At 46.4% G+C, this 26,576-nt stretch overlaps 1 protein-coding gene across 2 annotated transcripts in view; it reads left to right on the top strand.

Annotated features, from left to right (window-relative positions):
- Positions 1-26,576, top strand: part of LOC134948761 (gamma-aminobutyric acid receptor subunit beta-4) — a 644,656-nt gene that overhangs the window by 263,642 nt on the left and 354,438 nt on the right. For both annotated transcript variants that reach the window (XM_063936970.1, XM_063936969.1), the window contains exon 2: positions 15,377-15,465. Coding sequence is in view for 1 of the 2 variants with exons in the window: in XM_063936969.1 (XP_063793039.1) it covers positions 15,377-15,465 (89 nt within the window). In the remaining variant the exon portion in view is untranslated. The remainder of the gene's footprint in view (positions 1-15,376; positions 15,466-26,576) is intronic.

The raw sequence follows: 26,576 nt of genomic DNA, 5'->3' as shown, positions 1-26,576 counted from the left end.
CGTCAGAAAAAGACTCACCAGTGTCCTAAAAAATGCAGTTGTACCCAATGTCCACTTAACCACGGACATGTGGACAAGTGGAGCAGGGCAGGGTCAGGACTATATGACTGTGACAGCCCACTGGGTAGATGTATGGACTCCCGCCGCAAGAACAGCAGCGGCGGCACCAGTAGCAGCATCTCGCAAACGCCAACTCTTTCCTAGGCAGGCTACGCTTTGTATCACCGCTTTCCAGAATACGCACACAGCTGAAAACCTCTTACGGCAACTGAGGAAGATCATCGCGGAATGGCTTACCCCAATTGGACTCTCCTGTGGATTTGTGGCATCGGACAACGCCAGCAATATTGTGTGTGCATTAAATATGGGCAAATTCCAGCACGTCCCATGTTTTGCACATACCTTGAATTTGGTGGTGCAGAATTTTTTAAAAAACGACAGGGGCGTGCAAGAGATGCTGTCGGTGGCCAGAAAAATTGCGGGACACTTTCGGCGTACAGGCACCACGTACAGAAGACTGGAGCACCACCAAAAACTACTGAACCTGCCCTGCCATCATCTGAAGCAAGAAGTGGTAACGAGGTGGAATTCAACCCTCTATATGCTTCAGAGGTTGGAGGAGCAGCAAAAGGCCATTCAAGCCTATACAATTGAGCACGATATAGTAGGTGGAATGCACCTGTCTCAAGTGCAGTGGAGAATGATTTCAACGTTGTGCAAGGTTCTGATGCCCTTTGAACTTGCCACACGTGAAGTCAGTTCAGACACTGCCAGCCTGAGTCAGGTCATTCCCCTCATCAGGCTTTTGCAGAAGAAGCTGGAGGCATTGAAGAAGGAGCTAAAAGGGAGCGATTCCGCTAGGCATGTGGGACTTGTGGATGCAGCCCTTAATTCGCTTAACAAGGATTCACGGGTGGTCAATCTGTTGAAATCAGAGCACTACATTTTGGCCACCGTGCTCGATCCTAGATTTAAAGCCTACCTTGGATCTCTCTTTCCGGCAGACACAGGTCTGCTGGGGTTGAAAGACCTGCTGGTGACAAAATTGTCAAGTCAAGCGGAACGCGACCTGTCAACATCTCCTCCTTCACATTCTCCCGCAACTGGGGGTGCGAGGAAAAGGCTCAGAATTCCGAGCCCACCCGCTGGCGGTGATGCAGGGCAGTCTGGAGCGACTGCTGATGCTGACATCGGGTCCGGACTGAAGGACCTGACAACGATTATGGACATGTCGTCTACTGTCACTGCATATGATTCTCTCAACATTGATAGAATGGTGGAGGATTATATGAGTGACCGCATCCAAGTAGTCACGTCACACAGTCCGTACTTATACTGGCAGGAAAAAGAGGCAATTTGGAGGCCCTTGCACAAACTGGCTTTATTCTACCTAAGTTGCCCTCCCACAAGTGTGTACTCCGAAAGAGTGTTTAGTGCCGCCGCTCACCTTGTCAGCAATCGGCGTACGAGGTTACATCCAGAAAATGTGGAGAAGATGATGTTCATTAAAATGAATTATAATCAATTCCTCCGCGGAGACATTGACCAGCAGCAATTGCCTCCACAAAGTACACAGGGAGCTGAGATGGTGGATTCCAGTGGGGACGAATTGATAATCTGTGAGGAGGGGGATGTACACGGTGATATATCGGAGGGTGAAGATGAGGTGGACATCTTGCCTCTGTAGAGCCAGTTTGTGCAAGGAGAGATTAATTGCTTCTTTTTTGGGGGGGGTCCAAACCAACCCGTCATATCAGTCACAGTCGTGTGGCAGACCCTGTCACTGAAATGATGGGTTGGTTAAAGTGTGCATGTCCTGTTTTGTTTATACAACATAAGGGTGGGTGGGAGGGCCCAAGGACAATTCCATCTTGCACCTCTTTTTTCTTTTCTTTTTCTTTGCATCATGTGCTGATTGGGGAGGGTTTTTTGGAAGGGACATCCTGCGTGACACTGCAGTGCCACTCCTAGATGGGCCCGGTGTTTGTGTCGGCCACTAGGGTCGCTAATCTTACTCACACAGTCAGCTACCTCATTGCGCCTCTTTTTTTCTTTGCGTCATGTGCTGTTTGGGGAGGGTTTTTTGGAAGGGACATCCTGCGTGACACTGCAGTGCCACTCCTAGATGGGCCCGGTGTTTGTGTCGGCCACTAGGGTCGCTAATCTTACTCACACAGCTACCTCATTGCGCCTCTTTTTTTCTTTGCGTCATGTGCTGTTTGGGGAGGGTTTTTTGGAAGGGACATCCTGCGTGACACTGCAGTGCCACTCCTAGATGGGCCCGGTGTTTGTGTCGGCCACTAGGGTCGCTAATCTTACTCACACAGCTACCTCATTGCGCCTCTTTTTTCTTTGCGTCATGTGCTGTTTGGGGAGGGTTTTTTGGAAGGGCCATCCTGCGTGACACTGCAGTGCCACTCCTAGATGGGCCCGGTGTTTGTGTCGGCCACTAGGGTCGCTAATCTTACTCACACAGCTACCTCATTGCGCCTCTTTTTTTCTTTGCGTCATGTGCTGTTTGGGGAGGGTTTTTTGGAAGGGACATCCTGCGTGACACTGCAGTGCCACTCCTAGATGGGCCCGGTGTTTGTGTCGGCCACTAGGGTCGCTAATCTTACTCACACAGCTACCTCATTGCGCCTCTTTTTCTCTGACGTCCTAGTGGATGCTGGGACTCCGTAAGGACCATGGGGATATAGCGGCTCCGCAGGAGACAGGGCACAATAATAAAAGCTTTAGGATCAGGTGGTGTGCACTGGCTCCTCCACCTATGACCCTCCTCCAAGCCTCAGTTAGATTTTTGTGCCCGACGAGAAGGGTGCAATCTAGGTGGCTCTCCTGAGCTGCTTAGAATAAAAGTTTAAGTTAGGTTTTTTATTTTCAGTGAGTCCTGCTGGCAACAGGCTCACTGCTACGAGGGACTTAGGGGAGAGAAGTAAACTCACCTGCGTGCAGGATGGATTTGCTTCTTAGGCTACTGGACACCATTAGCTCCAGAGGGATCGAACACAGGCCCAGCCATGGAGTCCGGTCCCGGAGCCGTGCCGCCGACCCCCCTTGCAGATGCCGAAGTTGAAGAGCTCCAGAGGTCCAGAAACAGGCGGCAGAAGACTTTCAGTCTTCATAAGGTAGCGCACAGCACTGCAGCTGTGCGCCATTGTTGTCAGCACACCTCACCAACAGTCACCAACTGTCACTGAGGGTGCAGGGCGCTGGGGGGGGCGCCCTGGGCAGCAATGTATAATACCGTTTTTATGGCTAAAATACATCACATATAGCCCCTGAGGCTATATGGATGTATTTAACCCCTGCCAGATCTCACAAACTCCGGGAGAAGAGCCCGCCGTTTTAGGGGGCGGGGCCTATTCTCCTCAGCACACAGCGCCATTTTCCTGCTCAGCTCTGCTGTGAGGAAGGCTCCCAGGCTCTCCCCTGCACTGCACTACAGAAACAGGGTTAAAACAGAGAGGGGGGGCACTTATTTGGCGATATGATTACATATATAAAAATGCTATAAGGGAAAACACTTGTATAAGGGGTTGTCCCTGTATAATTATAGCGTTTTTGGTGTGTGCTGGCAAACTCTCCCTCTGTCTCCCCAAAGGGCTAGTGGGGTCCTGTCCTCTATCAGAGCATTCCCTGTGTGTGTGCTGTGTGTCGGTACGTGTGTGTCGACATGTAGGAGGACGATGTTGGTGAGGAGGCGGAGCAAATTGCCTGTATTGGTGATGTCACTCTCTAGGGAGTCGACACTGGAATGGATGGCTTATTTAGGAATTACGTGATAATGTCAACACGCTGGAAGGTCGGTTGACGACATGAGACGGCCGTCAAACAAATTAGTACCTGTCCAGGCGTCTCAGACACCGTCAGGGGCTTGTAAAAACGCCCATTTACCTCAGTCGGTCGACACAGACACAGACACGGACACTGACTCCAGTGTCGACGGTGAAGAAACAAACGTATTTTCCTTTAGGGCCACACGTTACATGTTAAGGGCAATGAAGGAGGTGTTACATATTTCTGATACTACAAGTACCACAAATAAGGGTATTATGTAGGGTGTGAATAAACTACTTGTAGTTTTTCCTGAATCAGATAAATTAAATGAAGTGTGTGATGATACGTGGGGTTCCTCCGATAGAAAATTATTGGCGGTATACCTTTTCCCGCCAGAAGTTAGGGCGAGTTGGGAAACACACCTTAGGGTGGATAAGGTGCTCACACGCTTATAAAAACAAGTGGCGTTACCGTCTCCAGATACGGCAGCCCTCAAGGAGCCAGCTGATAGGAAGCTGAAAAATATCCTAAAAGTATATACACACATACTGGTGTTATACTACGACCAGCAATCGCCTCAGCCTGGATGTGCAGCGCTGAGGGGGCTTGGTCGGATTTCCTGACTGAAAATATTGATACCCTTGACAGGGACAAGATTTTATTGATTATAGAGCATTTTAAGGATGCATTTCTATATATGCGAGATGCGCAGAGGGATATTTGCATTCTGGCATCAAGAGTAAATGTGATGTCCATATCTGCCAGACGAAGACACGACAGTGGTCAGGTGATGCAGATTCCAGACGGCACATGGAAGTATTGCCGTATAAAGGGGCGGTCCATCGGACCTGGTGGCCATGGCAACAGCTGAAAAATCCACCTTTTGTTACCCCAAGTCACATCTCAGCAGAAAAGGACACAGTCTTTTCAGTCTCAGTCCTTTCGTCCCCATAAGGGCAGGCGGGCAAAAGGGCCAGTCATATCTGCCCAGGGGTAGAGGAAAGGGAAGAAGACTGCAGCAGGCAGCCCATTCCCAGGAACAGAAGCCCTCCACAGCTTCTGCCAAGTCCGCAGCATGACGCTGGGGCCGTACAAGCGGACTCAGGTGCGGTAGGGGGTCATCTCAAGAGTTTCAGCACGCAGTGGGATCACTCACAAGTGGACTCCTGGATCCTACACGTAGTATCCCAGGTGTACATTGGAAATTCGAGACGTCTCCCCCTCACAAGTTCCTGAAGTCTGCTTTACCAACGTCTCCCTCCGACAGGGAGGCAGTATTGGGAACAATTCACAGGCTGTATTCCCAGCAGGTGATAATCAAAGTACCCCTTCTACAACAAGGGAAGGGGTATTATTCCACACTATATTGTGGTACTGAAGCCAGACGGCTCGGTGAGATCTGAAATATTTGAACACTTACATACAAGCGTTCAAATCAAGATGGAGTCACTCAGAGCAGTGATAGCGAACCAGAAAGAAGGGGACGATATGGTGTCACTGGATATCAGGGACGCTTACCTACATGTCCAAATTTGCCCTTCTCACCAAGGGTACCTCAGGTTCGTGGTACAGAACTGTCACTATCAGTTCAGACGCTGCCGTTTGGATTGTCCACGGCACCCCGGGTCTTTACCAAGGTAATGGCCGAAATGATGATTCTTCTTAAAAGAAATATGGACGCTTTCCTGATAAGGGCAAGGTCCAGAGAACAGTTGGAGGTCGGAGTAGCACTATCTTAAGTAGTTCTACGACAGCACGAGTGGATTCTAAATATTCCAAAATCGCAGTTTTTTCCGACGACACGTCTACTGTTCCTAGGGATGATTCTGGACACAGTCCAGAATAGGATGTTTTCTCCCGGAGAAGAAAGCCAGGGAGTTATCCGAGCTAGTCAGGAACCTCCTAAAACCAGGAAAAGTATCAGTGCATCATTGCACAAGGATCCTGTGAAAAATGGTGGTTTCTTACAAAGCGATCCCATTCGGTAGATTTCACGCAAGAACCTTTCCGTGGGATCTGCTGGAAAAATGGTCCGGATCGCATCTTCAGATGCATCAGCGGATAACCCTGTCTCCAAGGACAAGGGTGTTTCTTCTGCGGTGGCTGCAGAGTGCTCATCTATGAAAGGGCCGCAGATTCGGCATTCAGGACTGGGTCCTGGTGACCACGGATGCCAGCCTGAGTGGCTGGGGAGCAGTCACACAAGGAAAAAATTTCCAGAGAGTGTGATCAAGTCTGGAGACTTCTCTCCACATAAATATACTGGAGCTAAGGGCAATTTACAATGCTCTAAGCTTAGCAAGACCTCTGCTTCAAGGTCAGCCGGTATTGATCCAGTGGGACAACATCACGGCAGTCGCCCACGTAAACAGACAGGGCGGCACAAGAAGCAGGAGGGAAATGGCAGAAACTGCAAGGATTCTTCGCTGGGCGAAAAATCATGTGATAACACTCTCAGCAGTGTTCATTCCGGGAGTGGAAAACTGGGAAGCAGACTTCCTCAGCAGGCATGACCTCCACCCGGGAGAGTGGGGACTTCATCGGGAAGTCTTCCACATGATTGTAAACCGTTGGGAAAAACCAAAGGTGGACATGATGGCGTCCCGCCTGAACAAAAACTAGACAGATATTGCGCCAGGTCAAGGGACCCTCAGGCAATAGCGGTGGACGCTCTGGTAACACTGTGGGTGTACCAGTCAGAGTATGTGTTCCCTCCTATGCCTCTTATACCAAAAGTACTGAGAATCATAAGAGGGAGATGAGTAAGAACGATACTCGTGGTTCCGGATTGGCCAAGAAGGACTTGGTACCCGAAACTTCAAGAGATGTTCACGGAAGACCCGTGGCCTCTACCTTTAAGAAAGGACCTGCTCCAGCAGGGGCCTTGTCTGTTCCAAGACTTGCCGCGTTTGACGGCATGGCGGTTGAACGCCGGATCCTGAAAGGGCATTCCAGATGAAGTCATCCCTACCCTGGTCGAAGACAGGAAGGATGTAACCGCAAAACATTTTCACCGCATTTGGCGAAGATATGTTGCGTGGTGTGAGGCCAAGAAGGCCCCTACAGAGGAATTCCAACTGGGTCGTTTCCTACATTTCCTGAAAACAGGACTGCCTATGGGCCTAAAATTAGGGTCCATTAAGGTTCAAATTTCGGCCCTGTCGAATTTCTTCCAGAAAGAACTGGCTTTAGTGCCTGACGTTCAGATGTTTGTAAAAGGGGTACTGCATATACAGCCTCCTTTTGTGCCCCAGTGGCACCTTGGGATCTCAATGTTGTTTTGAGTTTCCTAAAGTCACATTGGTTTGAACCACTCACCACTGTGGACTTAGCATCGTCACCTTCCATGTGAGATATTTTATTAGCCCTGGCTTCAGCCAGGCATGTGTCAGAATTGGCGGCTTTATCATATATAAAGCCCTTACTTAATTTTTCATTCTGACAGGGCAGAATTGTGGACTCGTCCTCAATTTCTCCTTAAGGTGTTTTCTGTTTTTCACATGAACCAACCTATTGTGGTACTTGCGGGTACTAGGGACTTGGAGGACTCCAAGTTACTTGACGTTGTCAGGGCCCTGAAAAATATGTTTCCAGGTCGGCTGGAGTCAGAAAATCTGACTCGCTGTTTAGCCTGTATGCACCCAACAAGATGGGTGCTCCTGCTTCTAAGCAGACGATTGCTTGCTGGATTTGTAATACAATTCAGTTTACACATTCTGTGGCAGGCCTGCCACAGCCAAAATCTGTAAAAGCCCATTCCAAATGGAAGGGGGCTCATCTTGGGCGACTGCCCGAGGGGTCTCGGCTTTACAACTTTGCCGAGCAGTTACTTGGTCAGGGGCAAACACGTTTGCTAAATTCTACAAATTTGATACCCTGGCTAAGGAGGACATGGAGTTCTCTCATTCGGTGCTGCAGGGTCATCCGCACTCTCCCGCCCGTTTGGGAGCTTTGGTATAATCCCCATGGTCCTTACGGAGTCCCAGCATCCACTAGGACGTCAGAGAAAATAAGATTTTACTTACCGATAAATCTATTTCTCGTAGTCCGTAGTGGATGCTGGGCGCCCATCCCAAGTGCGGATTGTCTGCAATACTTGTACATAGTTATTGTTACAAAAATCGGGTTATTATTGTTGTGAGCCATCTTTTCAGAGGCTCCTCTGTTATCATGCTGTTAACTGGGTTCAGATCACAGGTTGTACGGTGTGATTGGTGTGGCTGGTATGAGTCTTACCCGGGATTCAATATCCTTCCTTATTATGCACGCTCGTCCGGGCACAGTATCCTAACTGAGGCTTGGAGGAGGGTCATAGGTGGAGGAGCCAGTGCACACCACCTGATCCTAAAGCTTTTATTATTGTGCCCTGTCTCCTGCGGAGCCGCTATATCCCCATGGTCCTTACGGAGTCCCAGCATCCACTACGGACTACGAGAAATAGATTTATCGGTAAGTAAAATCTTATTTTTTCTTTGCGTCATGTGCTGTTTGGGGAGGGTTTTTTGGAAGGGACATCCTGCGTGACACTGCAGTGCCACTCCTAGATGGGCCCGGTGTTTGTGTCGGCCACTAGGGTCGCTAATCTTACTCACACAGCTACCTCATTGCGCCTCTTTTTTTCTTTGCGTCATGTGCTGTTTGGGGAGGGTTTTTTGGAAGGGACATCCTGCGTGACACTGCAGTGCCACTCCTAGATGGGCCCGGTGTTTGTGTCGGCCACTAGGGTCGCTAATCTTACTCACACAGCTACCTCATTGCGCCTCTTTTTTTCTTTGCGTCATGTGCTGTTTGGGGAGGGTTTTTTGGAAGGGCCATCCTGCGTGACACTGCAGTGCCACTCCTAGATGGGCCCGGTGTTTGTGTCGGCCACTAGGGTCGCTAATCTTACTCACACAGCTACCTCATTGCGCCTCTTTTTTTCTTTGCGTCATGTGCTGTTTGGGGAGGGTTTTTTGGAAGGGACATCCTGCGTGACACTGCAGTGCCACTCCTAGATGGGCCCGGTGTTTGTGTCGGCCACTAGGGTCGCTTATCTTACTCACACAGCGACCTCGGTGCAAATTTTAGGACTAAAAATAATATTGTGAGGTGTGAGGTATTCAGAATAGACTGAAAATGAGTGTAAATTATGGTTTTTGAGGTTAATAATACTTTGGGATCAAAATGACCCCCAAATTCTATGATTTAAGCTGTTTTTTAGTGTTTTTTGAAAAAAACACCCGAATCCAAAACACACCCGAATCCGACAAAAAAAATTCGGTGAGGTTTTGCCAAAACGCGTTCGAACCCAAAACACGGCCGCGGAACCGAACCCAAAACCAAAGCACAAAACCCGAAAAATTTCAGGCGCTCATCTCTACCCGACGGCGGGCTTCGGTCCCAGTAATTCTATATAAAAAATGGCGGGGGATTTTAGGATTTACTGTCCCACAGCCTAATCCTGCTTTATATTGCCAAAAAATGAGGAAACTTGCTGCCCAGGGTGCCCCCCCCCTGCGCCCTGCACCCTTCAGTGCCTGCTTGTGTGTGTGTACTGGGAGCAATGGCGCACAGCATACCGCTGCACGCTTACCTCATGAAGATCTGATGTCTTCTGCCGCCTGATGTCTTCTTTGCCTTCTCATACTCACCTGGCTTCTATCTTCGGCATCTGTGAGGAGGACGGCGGCGCGGCTCCGGGACGAACCCCATGTGAGACCTGTGTTCTATCTCCCTCTGGAGCTAATGGTGTCCAGTAGCCTTAGAAACAGTGCCCAACTTGACAAGCCAGCTCTGCTTCTCTCTCCTCAGTCCCACGATGCAGGGAGCCTGTTGCCAACAGGACTCCCTGAAAATTAAAAACCTAACAAATTCTTCAAAACAGAAAACTCTGGAGAGCTCTCTGCATTGTACCCTTTCTCCTCTGGGCACAGAATCTAACTGAGGTCTGGAGGAGGGGCATAGAGGGAGGAGCCAGTGCACACTCATAGTCAAAGTTCTTTTTAGGTGCCCTATCTCCTGCGGAGCCCGTCTATACCCCATGGTCCTTACGGAGTCCCCAGCATCCTCTAGGACGTAAGAGAAATATGAGGGGTCAATACACAGAGCTTGGGAGGCACCTGTTTTCTATAGGATCAGCACAGAGAACACGTGGTCACTTGCTTAGGTTAGAGGAGAGGAGTTTCCGCACATTGAGGCGAAAAGGTTTTTTCACAGTAAGGACAATACATGTTTGGAATTCCCTGCCTGAGAGAGTAGTAACAGCGGACTCAGTCAACACCTTTAGGAATGGGTTAGATAAATTCCTATTGGATAAAGATATTCAGGGTTATGGTGCGTAGGCACGCATTATAGTTAATATAACTAGTCCTAACATAAAAATAACTAGTCCTATAATAAGACTGCATAGGAGACCACAAATAAGTTGAACTCGATGGACAATTGTCTTTTTTCAACCTTAGTTACTATGTTACTATATTACTATGATCCTCTGATCTGTGACTGTCCTTGCACTGTTTGGTTGGAGTAGAGTGTTCGTGAATGTGGAGATCTGACAGGCAAATAAGAGTCTTACTGGTGCTGGATTCCCCTTTATATGTTACTGACTGGATAATAGAGATTGAAGGACGAATGGCACCCTGCATTGGGCTGGTGGTGACTTGTACGGTAACACCAGGGTAAGGCATCACTACTACCCGAAGCATGTAGTGGAAACGTGTATGACACATACTAACAGGGTTCCAGTTTGGTTGAAGGGAGCAGTCTCTTTATTCCTCAGAGGTGCCTCTGTATAGATTTTCCCTCTCTGTGCTAGAGATTCCCCTGCTGAGGCTGGCTCCCTCTCTTCTCCTAATGCTGTGGGATGTCATGGGTTACTTAAAGTTGTAGTCCCCCTCTTGTCCAGGTTTCCCTGTGATCACTAGCTGGAGCGCTGGGATGAGTCAGGTGGTCCACTGGCGGTGTGGTGCAATAGTCAATATGGGCAGGCACGTTGCTATGACATCTGTGCTCCTGTAATAAGGCCTCCTGGATAGCCCACACACCTGGTCTCCCAGAGCCCTCTCTCCCCTCAGGGTGTCAGCTCCTTGCTGTCTTTTCTCTGTCACAGCTGAGCTGCAGCTCTCTGTCCCTCTCTTTCCATTCACTGAGCAGCTTCTTTCTCTCCACTCAGGGACTCTATATCCCAGCTTCATGCAGACCTCTCGGTTACTTTTCACTTTTTTAGCACATTGCTTTCAACCCCTCCTTCTCCTCCTGACTCCACACATGCTCTCCAATCAGTGCTCTTCAGCTGTGAACAAGATAGAGTCTCTTTGGCTGCATTAACGCCTTCATGTCCTGAAGTCCAGTGCAGTGGCAAGAGTCTCACAAAGCAGATCAAAGGAATGCACCACAAAACTTGGTATTCTATAGAAAACATACATCTACACATTAATAAAATACCTTTGGGGGTACCACAGTTGACCCACTGGGGGCTATCCAATTAGCCCTGTAAATTCGCTGCTTGATCCGGCTTATGTGGGGTTTTGTTTCAACTGCCTCTGGCAGGCAAAACCAAATCCCTTGAAACAGCCCTGTTGGATGAAAACGGGGCTGTTTCTGCCAAAAACACACAGGTTTCACTGAACCTGTGTGTTTTCAGGAGATAATGTATTTTTTTTACAGGCAATCAAATTGGATAGCCTGTATAAAAAAATACAGGTGAAACATCTGGAAAAATCATGATGAACATTAGTTTTTCACGCCCAGTGTTTCTTAGACTGTAATTGGATACCTCCCTATATATGGCCAAATGAGAGCAGGAGAGGAAGCCATAGGCAAACGCAGTGGGATTTCTGGTTGCCCGAAACAAGTGCCTCAAATTATGACAACAATAGCAATCGTATATAATACATTTATAAGAGCTGCAGACACATTATGCAGTTTAAGGGACAGAGCAGAGCTGCTGCACATGCCCAATAGTGGCAGCTTATTCTACCAAGTTTGCTGTGTGTGTGTGGATCTGAGTCCTTAATCAGTGCACTGGACCAGAGAGTAGCTACTAGGAAGAAGAGACCGGGGCCTTACCATGAGGTGTAAGAATGTGTACTTAGAAGTGCAGTACTGGTTCTATTATGTTTTTATATACATTTTTTATGGTATGTTTAACCTTTTCCTGTCCACTTATTTATATTTTTTAAATGTTTGATACAGCCTATACTAGAGACCACCATTTATAGTTAGATACCATCTATAGTGTTCAATATTAATACTGTATTCCATACAATATCCAGTGTATAAAAAGACCAATGTTTACATTAATGTTCAGGGTCGTTACTAGGTTATTTGCCGCTCTCCCAGACTCCCGCACTTGCTGTAGTGTTCAGCAGATAGGGAGACTGTAGACTTCATTTGAAAACCCCCCCTCTAAAAATCCTGCGTTTGCCACTGGAAGCGAGGAGGAGAGCTGCAGGTGGAGCAACTATGGAGGAATAATCTTGTCCTGTCGCAGGTGCTTCTGATCCACAGTATCAGAAGATCAGGATCCCTGTGCAGATGCTGCTGCTTGCGCTGCCTGAAGAGTTAATTAATGAGCTTACCTGTGTGATGAGTCTTTCATTCATATCACTCTCTGGTCAACGCTAGCAGCTCGGCTGTGCTAGTGTAATGAGTAACTCTGCTGGCGGCCGGGCATCCTCAGCTTTTAGGGCACAGGCCTCCAGTCCCGGCAGTCCCCTCCTGGGGGCGACCCTGAGTAGGAATCTCAGTAGACAGCCCATTAGTTGTGGTTTCAGAGGTACTGTATAAATGTGTGGTGTTGGTAAGGACTTTGTAGTTGAGGGTGAGTTATTTCAGTTTGTTCTGGAGGATATGGGCATTAATTGCTTATTTACTTAATGCAGTCTATTACCCAAAACCCAACTGCTCAGTTGGTCTGAAAATCTTCCAAAATCTTAGCTTCAGTGGAGAATAGAATAAAAAAAAAAAAAGGAAAATAGAAAAAACAGTTTTGTTTTCTGCTTTTGGTTTACCTTAATGTTAATAACTATATTTATATGTTTATTTTAACTACGTTTTATTGCCTTCCACTTGTTTATTTTCCTAAATCTAGCTGTCACGTCAGTTCTCATGGGGCCTGATTAGGATTTGAAAGCAAGGCAGAAAAAGCACGTAACTTTGTATATGGAACATGCCATGTTCATGTTCAATGCAAGGGGAGGAAATATTTTTTTTTTCTGTACTGGGTCAATTCTGGCTGCTATTGCATGTAGCCCACAAATGTTTGACAGCTTTATGTTATATCTGCCCCCCCCCCCCCCCCTGCAGTGCAACATGGTTTTGCCTAGTTTGCTTTTTTACTTTGCTACCAAATTCACAGCCTAATCCTAACCCTCTCCCCCTGAAGCCTAACCCTAACCCTCCCCGGGGGGTGCCTAATTCCCCTTCCCTGCAGCCTAACCTTAACCCTCCCTTCCCACGTCCTAACCCTAACCCTCCCTGAGGGGTGCCTTAACCTAACTCACCGTATACTTATGATCAGGATTCCGGCATCTGCATTTCATCCATGTGACAGAGTTCCGGTGTCGGCATAATGACCGTGTTTCAGGATTCCGGCACCGGGTCTCCGACCGCAGGCATCCTGACTAGATCCCGCAATAAAGCTAGATATTAAAATATATTTACAATGGTAAATGGTAATTAAAGTGTGTTTTTAATGTATGTCAACAAAGGATATGAAATATCTAATAACATCTAACCCAGGCATGTCCAAACTACACATCCCAGCATGCCCTGACACAGCTTTAGCATTCTCTGACAGCAAAACTGTGCCAGGGCATGCTGGGATATGTCGTTTCACAACAGCTGGAGGGCCGCAGTTTGGACATGTCTGATCTAACCTGTCATGCTCTCGGATACCTGTTCCAAGTGTACTGTATGTACATTTAAAGATGTAAAATACATTCATAGGTTTTGGATGTATGCAATTAATGTATAAATTAATAATAATATGAATTATATACAGGTAATAAAGAAAAACAAATAAGCATTTTTGCAATAATATGTCAAATCATGTAAAAATGAAATTTCCATATGTGCATAGACAAATATGTATTAGTAAAAAGATCTCATATACATGCATATCAAATATTTCACTATATTGGCAATAAAAGGTATTACAGATGTTTTGTTATGATTTTCCAACAGTCAGTTCTGATTCTGTAACACAGTTCTCCTTTAAAAGTCAGGTTACCTTACTACTGTATGTAGGTTTTCAGTAACTGTTCACACTGAAACCGTCCACTCACTCAGTAGCAGTGGCGTACTTAAAATATTTGGCACCTGAGTTTGGACCTTCATTTAGCACCTCCAAAAAGGGGTGGCATAGCCTCTTGGGAAAGGGGCATGGGCTCTCATCATGCCCACGTTTCTGTTGCTCTGGGGGCATGCCCAGCGCTCCTCAAACAGTTGGCTGCCGTCATTCTCAACCCTGCACTATTTAGATGCTGTGCACATGTGTACGGCTGCAGTATTCAGCACCTGCTCTGCTGGTGGGACAGTCTCCAAAAAGTGGGACTGATTGTGGGTTATGGTGTACTCAGTATGCCCGAGTGCCCCCCAATATGCCCCCCCCCCTGTATTCTTCACAGTTCCCCCACAAGTGTCCACGAGTGTTCACCTCCTGTGGCTGGCTCCTATTAAATATTTCTAGCTCTGTGTTCTGCCTGAACAATGCATACAGCTAAGAGTGGCCCCCAACCAAATTCCCTCATCAGTGTGGCGGACATGATGAAACAAGGAGAAAACGTGGGGTGGGGTGAACGCAGAGATCAGCATCACTACAACTCAACCCCCCCCCCCCCCCCCCCACCCCCACCCCCTCCCCTTCCCTTATCACAGAGTATGCAACTGCTCAGTGGGGTTTAAAAATCGTACTCAAATGACATAGTGGTCAGCAGGAGCAAAATGCAAGCATGGTAAGTAGAGGCAAGATATAAGCAAAACAGTTAGGTGGAATTAAATGATTCATGTGATTAAATAAGAAATGTATACAGTTTTTCCCATGATCTGAAACTATATTTGCATTTGCTTACAGATGCATATACAGTAGGTTGAGATTCAATTATGCGTGAGGTACCATGGACACATTGTGGTTATTTTTGGGGGCGGGGTGATCTTGCGAGTGTTTGCTTGTACCCAAATGTTGTGCAAAGAAAACTGAGCTAAGCTATCCAGCCTAGATACCCCTTTCATAGTACCGAAGGAACCTTGGGGCAGATGTACCAAGCCTGGAGAAGTGATAAAGCAGTAATAAGTGCAAGGTGATAACACACAAGCCAGTTAGCTCCAATATGTAAATTTACAATTAGGAGCTGATTGGCTGGAGCGTTATCACCTTGCACTTATCACTGCTTTATCGCTTCTCCAGGCTTAATACATCTGCTTGTGCTTAATTGAATCTGCCCCATAATGTAGCATTTGTCTATTGCTGTTAAAACCTGCAAGATCTTAATGGTGATAAAAATGTATAACAGATCGCTGCTGTTTAAAAAATACTTCCATGAACTATCAAAAACATTCACCACTCATATACTTGCTGTTTATCCTTTCTTTACATATTTTCATTTTACGTTTTCAGCCCACATACTGGGAATATATCTGTGGTGAAGAAAACTGTGGACAAATTATTGAAGGGATATGACATCCGCCTGCGGCCAGACTTTGGAGGTGAGGAAGATGCATTGTTCCCTAATAAACGTTCTTATACTATTTAATGGAAAATTCTATGAAACAATATTTATATAAGAATAACCAAATAATGAACATCACAATTTGACATATAAACAGTTTTAAATGAACACTAACGGAGACAATAGACTGAGCTCTCCCTCTCTCCTTTCTCGGAAATTATGAGAGAGGCCCACCATTCAAATTACTGCATGTTTAATAGACATAGGGCCTAATTCAGCGTGAGATGTAGTTTTGCAAAAAATCGCAAAACTACAACTCCTTTTTCTAACAGGCCCCTCTCCCCCACCGGAATGCGAGCACTTTGCTAAACAGCGAATCGCTCGCATATTAGGTAGTTGCTGGGCTGCCATGTTTCGGGTCGCAGCGGCTGTGTCACGCAGCTGCAGCGGCCTGCCCTGCAAATGCCCCTGGTGGCTCTTAAACTGTGATCGCAGAAGTGCAGAAATGGCTGAATAGTAATTTCTGCACCTCAGCAATCCATGCTTAATTAGGCCCGTAATCCTGGAGGTCACATAAAGCATTGAATGGAATTATTATTGGTAAAGTGAGAAGATGAGAGAAAAGCAAAATAGAGAGATTGCTGATGTCAGAGTTTAGTGGTAGACTAAATTTATTGTGGTAAGCAGCATGTTTAAAACTATTATACCCTCACGGGCAAAATGCTCTAAGTAACATTACTCCTGTGTTGGGATCCTGGCCAGTATTAGAAGCTGACATACCCACTGGTGACATAGTGTTGGCTTCCTCGCCGAATACTCTTTGACTTGGTCATTGTAGACCATGCACCTTTTTTATTGTTTAAACACAACAGCATTGTTTTGGTCTTTTACCATTTTCCTGAAAGGTGAACTTTCTCCCAAACTTTATATTTCCAACAGACTGAAGCAGCATGTCTTCTAGTAACAACCTATATTTTCCACCATCCATAAGTTCTTCAATTTTAACAACTTACCCAGTCCCACAGAGGAAAAGCATTCCCGCAACATGATGCTACTACCCACATACTTAACTGTTGGGCTGGTGTTTGCTGAAGGATTGGCAGTTAGATTTGCATCACACACAGTTTGTTGTATTGGAGCCAAAAAGCACAAATTTGTCCCCTCTGTACACAAAACCTCAACCCACATATTATCTGGGCCACTCTGATGTTTCCTTGCAAACTTCAGATGTGCTCCGGTACGTTTTTTTCTTCACTAACGTCTTCTTTCTAGCCACTCTTCAATACAAGCCAATCTTGTGAAGATCTCTTAATATGGTTGACTGGCGCACCTTAAATCCAGTCTCAGTCACCAAACTCTGTAGCCCCTTCAAAGTGATAGTTGGCCTTTGAGGGACAGCTGTGCTTAGGTCCATTTATTTTCCTAACAGTGGAACAAACAGTGCTCATTGTATATTATTTTGTAGCCTTTTCCTATCTTGTGCATGTCTGTAACATTATCTTTTATTTCTCTTATGTCCTAGAGGATGCTGGGGACTCCGTAAGGACCATGGGGTATAGACGGGCTCCGCAGGAGACATGGGCACTATAAAGAACTTTAGAATGGGTGTGCACTGGCTCCTCCCTCTATGCCCCTCCTCCAGTTAGATCCTGTGCCCAGAGGAGATTGGGTGCACTACAGGGGAGCTCTCCTGAGTTTCTCTGATTAAAAGAATTTTGTTAGGTTTTTTATTTTCAGGGAGCCCTGCTGGCAACAGGCTCCCAGCATTGTGGGACTGAGGAGAGAGAAGCAGACCTACTTAAGTGATAGGCTCTGCTTCTTAGGCTACTGGACACCATTAGCTCCAGAGGGATCGGAACGCAGGTCTCACCCTTGCCGTTCGTCCCAGAGCCGCGCCGCCGTCCTCCTTGCAGAGCCGGAAGATAGAAGCCGGGTGAGTATTAGAAGAAAGAAAACATCACAGGCGGCAGAAGACTTCTGATCTTCACTGAGGTAACACGCAGCGGTAACGCGCAGCGCCATTGCTCCCACACACAACACACACTGAGGCACGGATGGGTGCAGGGCGCAGGGGGGGGCGCCCTGGGCAGCAATATAAAACCTCTAGGCTGGCATTTTAGTATATATGGGCTGCGGAGGTAATATATATACAAATCCCCCGCCAGTATTGTATTTTTGAGTGGGACCGAAGCCCGGCGCTGAGGGGGCGGATCTTGATTCCACAGCACTGACCAGCGCCATTTTCTCCACAGCACACTGCAGAGAAGCTGGCTCCCCGGACTCTCCCCTGCTGAACACGGTGACAGAGGGCTTAAAAAGAGAGGGGGGGCACTTAATTTGGCAGTGAAGGTATATTGAATAATATTAAAGCGCTGTGTGTCTGGGAAATTGTTTTCCAGGGTCATTGGCGCTGGGTGTGTGCTGGCATACTCTCTCTCTGTCTCTCCAAATGGCCTTATTGGGTTTGTAGCGCTGTAGTAGCGTGGAGAGATACCTTGTCTGCTGACATTGATACCCTGGATAAAGATACCATTTTACTGACCTTGGGTCATATAAAGGATGCTGTCCTATATATGAGAGATGCTCAGAGAGACGTTGGCCTACTGGGTTCCAGAGCAAACGCCATGGCGATTTCTGCTAGGCGAGCCCTGTGGACCTGCCAATGGATGGGTGATGCCGACTCAAAGAGGCATATGGAGGTTTTGCCTTACAAGGGTGAGGACTTATTTGGGGAAGGTCTCACGGACCTGGTCTCCACAGCTACCGCAGGTAAATCCGCTTTTTTGCCTTATGTTTCCTCACAGCCAAAGAAACCGCCACATTATCAGATGCAGTCCTTTCGGTCACATAAATCCATAAGAGGACGGGGATCTTCCTTTCTCGCCAGAGGTAAGGGCAGAGGGAAAAAGCTGCCAGCTACAGCTAGTTCCCAGGAGCAGAAGTCCTCTCGGCTTCTACTAAATCCACCGCATGATGCTGGGGCTCCGCTGAGGGAGTCCGCCCCAGTGGGGGCACGTCTTCGACTTTTCAGCCACATCTGGGTTCAATCACAGGTGGATCCCTGGGCAATAGAAATTGTTTCCCAGGGTTACAAGCTGGAATTCGAAGATGTGCCTCCTCGCCGGTTTTTCAAATCGGCCCTACCAGCTTCTTCCCCAGAGAGGGAGGTAGTTTTAAGTGCAATTCAAAAACTGTGTCTTCAACAAGTGGTGGTCAAAGTTCCCCTGCTTCAATAGTGGACGGGGTACTACTCAACCCTGTTTGTGGTCCCGAAACCGGATGGTTCGGTCAGACCCATTCTGAATTTAAAATCCTTAAACCTATACTTGAACAGGTTCAAATTCAAGATGGAATCGCTCAGAGCGGTCATCGCCAGCCCGGAAGGGGGGGATTATATGGTGTCTCTGGACATAAAGGATGCATACCTTCATGTCCCCATATATCCTCCTCATCAGGCGTTCCTGAGGTTTGCTGTACAGGATTGTCATTACCAATTCCAGACGTTGCCGTTTGGACTTTCCACGGCCCCGAGGATTTTCACCAAGGTAATGGCGGAAATGATGGTGCTCTTGCGCAAGCAGGGAGTCACAATTATCCTATACTTGGACGATCTCCTGATAAAAGCGAGATCGAGAGAACAGTTGCTGAACAACGTGTCACTCTCCCTGAGGGTGTTGCAGCAGCACGGCTGGATTCTCAATCTACCAAAGTCACAGTTGGTTCCAACGACCCGATTGCTTTTCTTAGGCATGATTCTGGACACGGAACAAAAAAGGTATTTTCTCCCGATGGAAAAGGCCCAGGAACTCCAGAGCTTGGTCAGGGACCTGTTGAAGCCAAAAAGGGTGTCGGTCCATCAATGCACTCGAGTTCTGGGAAAGATGGTGGCGTCTTACGAGGCCATTCCCTTCGGCAGGTTCCATGCGAGGACTTTTCAGTGGGACCTTCTGGACAAGTGGTCCGGGTCCCATCTACATATTCATCAGAAGATCAGCCTGTCCCCCAGGGCTAGGGTATCTCTCTTGTGGTGGCTGCAGAGTACTCACCTTCTAGAGGGTCGCAGGTTCGGCATTCAGGAGTGGGTTCTGGTGACCACGGACGCGAGCCTCCGAGGATGGGGAGCAGTCACACTGGGAAGAAACTTCTAGGGACTGTGGTCAAGCCAGGAGGCTTGTCTACACATCAACGTACTGGAATTGAGGGCCATATACAACGGTCTCGGTCAAGCAGAGAATCTTCTTCGCGACCTACCGGTTCTGAATCTGATTCAATCAGACAACGTCACAGCCGTGGCTCATGTAAACCGCCAAGGCTGGACAAGGAGCAGAGTGGCAATGGCGGAAGCCTCCAGGATTCTGCGCTGGGCGGAAAATCACGTAAGCGCTCTGTCAGCGGTATTCATTCCGGGAGTGGACAACTGGGAAGCAGACTTCCTCAGCAGACACGATCTCCATCCAGGAGAGTAAAGTCTTCATCAAGAAGTCTTTGCAGAAATAGCAAGTCTTTGGGGACTTCCTCAAATAGACATGATGGCGTCACGCCTCAACAAAAAGCTTCCGAGGTATTGTGCCAGGTCAAGGGACCCTCAGGCAGTAGCAGTGGACGCCCTGGTGACACCGTGGGTGTTTCAGTCGGTCTATGTGTTCCCTCCTCTTCCTCTCATCTCAAAAGTATTGAGAATCATAAGACGAAAAGGAGTACAGACAATTCTCATTGTTCCAGATTGGCCTTGAAGGGCCTAGTATCCGGATCTACAGGAAATGCTCACAGAAGATCCGTGGCCGCTTCCTCTCAGAGAGGACCTGTTGCAACAGGGGCCCTGTCTGTTCCAAGACTTACCGCGGCTGCGTTTGACGGCATGGCGGTTGAACGCCAGATCCTAGCAGGGAAGGGCATTCCGGACGAGGTCATCCCTACTCTGATAAAGGCTAGGAAGGAGGTGACAGCGAAACATTATCACCGTATCTGGAGGAAGTATGTCTCTTGGTGTGAAACCAAGAATGTTCCTCCGGAAGATTTCCATCTGGGCCGTTTTTCCCACTCCCTACAGACTGGGGTGAATATGGGCCTAAAATTAGGCTCCATTAAGGTTCAGATTTCGGCCCTATCCATTTTCTTTCAGAAGGAATTGGCTTCTCTCCCAGAAGTCCAGACTTTTGTGAAGGGAGTGCTGCATATCCAGCCTCCTTTTGTGCCTCCAGTGGCACCATGGGACCTTAACGTGGTGTTACGATTCCTTAAGTCTCCCTGGTTTGAGCCTCTTCAATCCGTGGAATTAAAGTATCTCATTTGGAAGGTGGTCATGTTGTTGGCCTTGGCATCGGCAAGGCGAGTGTCTGAGTTGGCGGCTTTGTCTCATAAAAGCCCCTATCAGATTTTCCATGTGGATAGAGCTGAGTTGCGGACTCGTCCTCAATTTTTGCCTAAGGTGGTTTCCTCTTTTCATATGAACCAACCTATTGTGGTGCCTGTGGCTACGCGGGACTTGGAGGATTCCGAGTCTCTTGATGTGGTCAGGGCGTTAAAAATGTATGTAGCCAGAACGGCTCCGGTTAGGAAAACAGACGCACTGTTTGTCCTGTGTGCAGCCAACAAGGTTGGCGCTCCTGCTTCTAAGCAGACTATTGCTCGCTGGATCTGTAACACGATTCAGCAGGCTCATTCTACGGCTGGATTGCCGTTACCAAATTCGGTAAAGGCCCATTCCACTAGGAAGGTGGGCTCTTCTTGGGCGGCTGCCCGAGGCGTCTCGACATTAGAGCTTTGCCGAGCGGCAACTTGGTCGGGTTCAAACACCTTTGCAAAATTCTACAAGTTTGATACCCTAGCTGATGAGGACCTCATGTTTGCTCAATCGGTTCTGCAGAGTCATCCGCACTCTCCCGTCCGTATTGGAGCTTTGGTATAATCCCCATGGTCCTTACGGAGTCCCCAGAAATCCCCTAGGACGTAAGAGAAAATAAGATTTTAAACCTACCGGTAAATCTTTTTCTCCTAGTCCGTAGAGGATGCTGGGCGCCTGTCCCAGTGCGGTCAAATTCTGCAAGGCTTGTATATAGTTGTTGCTTACATAAGGGTTATGTTACAGTTGAGATCAGTCTTTAGCTGATACAGTTTTGTTCATACTGTTAACTGGTTGTGTATATTCCAGGTTATACGGTGTGGATGGTGTGGGCTGGTATGACTCTTGCCCTTAGATTAACAAAATCCTTTCCTCGTATTGTCCATCTCCTCTGGGCACAGTTTCTCTAACTGAGGTCTGGAGGAGGGGCATAGAGGGAGGAGCCAGTGCACACCCATTCTAAAGTTCTTTATAGTGCCCATGTCTCCTGCGGAGCCCGTCTATACCCCATGGTCCTTACGGAGTCCCCAGCATCCTCTACGGACAAGGAGAAAAAGATTTACCGGTAGGTTTAAAATCTTATTTTTTGTAATTTTCTATTTGGTCATTTTCACACATTACCTCAGATTCAGGCTGGCCATTGTTAGTTCAATTAGAGTATCTGTTATCCAGAAAAAAGCTGAACTTTTGTAATGACTGACAAGTAAAGGGTAATTGAAAGCCAATTGTTAGGGCAATATCTTTCATCTTTGTAAACTACAGATATGTCCTCATACATCTTACCTCAAAACGCCACGTAGTGGGAGATCCCTGATGTGAGTGAGCTAACAGGTCCTGTGCAATTCTGTTAGCATCATTTGTTACCGAAAATCGCTATGTGAAAAGGATGCACAAGCAGCTTCTGTTGATTAATATATGTGGCATGCCTATATGCGGTGTGCTACTGCGGCTGTAACTGTATAAGACATGCTACATTACAGTGTTTTCTAGGAAAACACTGTACTGTAGCATTTCATCAGCAGATACAGCCACGGTGACACACAGAATATAGGCATGCTGCATCCTCTTCGCTTAGTTTTGTGAATAAGACGCATTTTAATTGAATAGTTGCACTAAAGATGCTCGCCGCTACTGAGTAACGCCACAGCATGGAGTGACTAAAAGGGCTGTTTAATGTGCAGGGAGGCTAGATGTAAGTGGACAGATCTGTATGAGCTTCCTTAGGACTGGGATTGTATACTTATACAAGCAGCATTTTTCCATTTTTATTTAAAAAATAAACTGCAGACAAATAATGAATTTTGAATATTAAAAATTTACTGGTTCACAATGAAAGTACTGTCTTGAACATTAAATGTGTCATTTGTAATATCTGGTTTTTTTTTTTTAGGAGGTTGGGATACTTTACAAGCACCTATAATAAATTTGGTTATACTTTCCAGTTTATTAGATCACTACAATTAATAAGAAAAAAAATGTTTTAAAAAATGTGTTAGGACAAAGTTTAATCACTTAAAAACATAATAAGTAAATATGTGTATTCTTATACTGTACATTCAATAGGTTTTTCATAAAATTTTGTATCTAGAACATTAAGTGCCAAATTCAGTTAGTCGCAAAAAGTCATTTTCGCTGTAAAACAATGCAAATTTACAGGAAATTGTAAAAAGTGTCTTTTCAATTGTTCACGAAAAAGGATTTTTACCGCAAAGTGAATTCACCACATCTGAGCAGGTGAAAAGTTGGGAAAAATCCATCTTTTAAGTTAAAAATGTCGGGATTCAGAACCCCTGGGACACCCTCCTGAATGACTAATTAGGCACTTATAAGTTTTTAATTACTGTATTTTTAATTGGCCAATAATCAGAGGCGTCACTCACCTCTGTGACACCTGGTGCGGAAACGAGTATAAAGGGGCGGGGCTTCACGGGAATGGGCGTGGCTTAAACAGAGGGGCGCGGCTTTACGGGCGGAACCCGTTTTTAGATTATTGCAGGCACACAAAGGGGCGGGGCTTTGCGAAGGGGCGGGGCTTCGCGTCCCGACACCCGTTTTTTTTTTTTCAACTGGGGGGTGTGGGAGGTGAGGGCTCACTCCCGGGAGGTGCTGTCCCTGCAGTGCTGGCTCCTACACAGTGACAGGAGCCGAGTACTGCACATAATATAACAGTGCAGCACTCGGCTTCTGTCACTCTGCAGGAGCCGGCATTTTGGTGTCACCCCTCGGCGGGTGACACCCGGGAGCGGGCCGCACCCCCCGCACCCCCCTTGTGACGCCACTGCCAATAATGACATGTCATTTTTGGGGTGAAAAAAGTGCAAAATGACGGAAGTGGGGAACAAGGTATGGGACTGGTATAGTGGGTCACTTTATGAGTGGGACAAGTCTTTTTAGGCTTTCTGGTAATCTTTTTTGTTTTTAATAACTTTTTCAAAGTGGTGTAAAATGACCCAATTATATGCTTACATATGTCTCCATACATATCCTTGCTGCGGGAGGCTGCATACAGTGACGTTGCTGTGATGGCAGCCTCCCGCCACCACATCTTTTCACATTGTGGGCTATTAACGGCGGCAGCATGCGTACGCATGCTTCCACTTCCACCGCCACTTCACCAAGCTGCAGTAACAGGTAGTGGGAGCACAAGCTCCCAGTACTCTCACCTACAACGCTGTGCCAGCTCCTGCTATTGCACTCCCCTTACTTGTTATTTAATGTTGCTAGTGTGAGTGTTCGTACACACATTCCCACTAAAGGCCCGTACACACTGGGCGATAAATCGGCCGTTCTATTGATAACCTTGGATAGCTTTTTCATTCAGAAATTTATCCATTCCTTTTTTAAATCCAATTACAGAGTCCGCCATTACCACCTTCCCTGGCAGGGAATTCCACATCCTGATTGCCCTAACAGTGAAGAACCCTTTCCTCCGTTGCGTTCGGAACTTTCTCTCCTCCAGTCGCAGCGAGTGCCCATGTATCCTAAACTGTATTCTTTTAATAAATAATTCCTCTGATAACTCTTTGATGTCCCTTTACATATTTGAAGATATTAATAATATCTCCTCTTAGACGCCTGTTTTCTAGTGTATACATATTCAGCCTAGTAAGTCTTTCCTCATAGTCCAGTCCTTCTAGGCCTTTAATCAATTTAGTAGCTCGCCTTTGAACACTTTCGAGTTCACTGATGTCTTTTTTATACAATGGTGCCCAAAACTTAACACAATACTCCAGGTGTGGACGTACCAATGCCTTATACAGCGGCAGGATTACATCCGAGTCCCTTGTCTCAATTCCCCTTTTTATGCACACTAGCACCTTACTTGCCTTCTTCACTGCGTTTTGACATTGTGTACGGTTATTAAGCCTATTATCAATGAATACCCCCAAATCTTTTTCCAACTCTGTTTCCCCTAGACGTTCCCCATTTAATATGTAGGATGCAAGTTTGTTTTTAGTCCCAAAATGCATAACCTTGCATTTGTCTGTATTGAACCTCATTTTCCATTTAGACGCCCAGAGTTCAAGTTTAGATAGATCATTCTGCAAGGACTCCACATCCAATTCTGATTTAATTACCTTACACAGTTTACTATCACCTGCAAAGATTGACACTGTGCTTTCCAGGCCTATTTCTAGGTCATTGATAAATATGTTGAACAGTAGTGGTCCGAGTACGGACCCTTGTGGTATTCCGCTGACTACTGGGGACCAGGTTGAGGACTTCCCGTTGACCACTACTCGCTGTACCCTGCTATCCAACCAGCTGCTTATCCATGTGCAAATAGTTTTTCCTAGGCCACTCTCCTTTAATTTGATCATCAGTCTCCTGTGAGGAACTGTATCGAAGGCTTTTGCAAAATCTAGGAAGACCACATCCACTGCTTTTCCTTGATCAAGATTATTGCTCACTTCCTCGCAGAAGCTAATTAGGTTAGTCTGACATGACCTGTCCCTCACAAACCCATGCTGGTTTTTGCTAATAATCCTAGCGGTCTGTAGATACTCCTGTATGCTTTCCCTTAGAATTCCTTCCAATATTTTCCCCACTATAGACGTCAAACTAACCGGTCTGAAGTTACCCGGAAGATTTTTGGATCCCTTTTTAAATAATGGAACTACCTCAGCTATACGATCAATCCTTCGGTACCATGCCTGATCTAATTGAACTATTGAAAATCAAGTATAGGGGTCGTGCTAGTTGTGAACTGAGCTCCATAAGAACCCTCGGGTGAAGCCCATCAGGACCAGGTGATTTATTAATCTTAATTTTGCTTAGTTTCTCCCGGACTACTTCTTTGCTTAAACAAGTATCTAACCATGAATCATTACTGTCACAATTGTTATGCTCTACTCCCACCATCAGTTCTTCACTGGTAAATACTGAGGAAAAGAATTTGTTCAATATTTCCGCTTTTATTTCGCCATCATTTATCAATTCTCCTAATTCATCTTTTAATGGACCTATACTCTCCTTTTTTAACCTTTTACTGGTTATGTATTTAAAAAACTTTTTAGGATTGGTTTTACTCTCTATAGCGATTTGCTTTTCATTTTCCATTTTAGCTGCTCTTATTGCTTTTTTGCTTTTCTTATTACACTCCTTGTAATACTTGAAAGACTCCTCCTTTCCATTAGATTTAAATGCTTTGAAAGCCCGCTTTTTTTTATCCATTTCTGCCTTAACCTTCTTGTTAAGCCACATCGGTTTGAGTTTAATGCTCCTGCGTTTACTGCCCATGGGAATAAAGTTATGAATATTGCTATGCAGCAACCCTTTTAAAATATCCCACATTTCCGAAGTGTTCTTGTTATTAAACAGTACCTCCCCACTCTATGTCATTAAGTGCACATCTAAGCATACTGAAATTAGCCTTCCAAAAGTTAAAAGTTTTGGTGGAACTCCTGTAGCTATGTTTCCTGAAACTGATGTCGAATGTGATCATATAGTGATCACTGTTACCCAAAGTCTCCCCAACTTTAGTGTTTGATATAATGTCCACATTGTTAGTAATTACTAGATCCAGGGTAGTTTTACCCCTAGTTGGGTCCTCGACTAATTGAGACAAGTAGTGATCCCTAAACATATTTAAGAACCTGCTGCCCCTCGCTTTAGCACATTAATCATTACTCCAGTTTATATCCGGGTAATTAAAATCCCCAATGACAAGGATGTCCCCCAATCCCGCAGCCATTTTGATTTGCTGCAATAGTTGTTCTTCCTCATGTATGCTAATATCCGGCTGTTTGTAGCACGTGCCTATGACTAGTTTTTTTGCATCAATTCCCCCACTTGAGATTTCTACC

Source organism: Pseudophryne corroboree, chromosome 8, assembly GCF_028390025.1.
Source record: "Pseudophryne corroboree isolate aPseCor3 chromosome 8, aPseCor3.hap2, whole genome shotgun sequence".
Lineage (NCBI taxonomy): Eukaryota > Metazoa > Chordata > Amphibia > Anura > Myobatrachidae > Pseudophryne > Pseudophryne corroboree.
The sequence above is the reverse complement of the archived record's forward strand: the minus strand, read 5'-3'. Positions and strand labels throughout refer to the sequence as shown.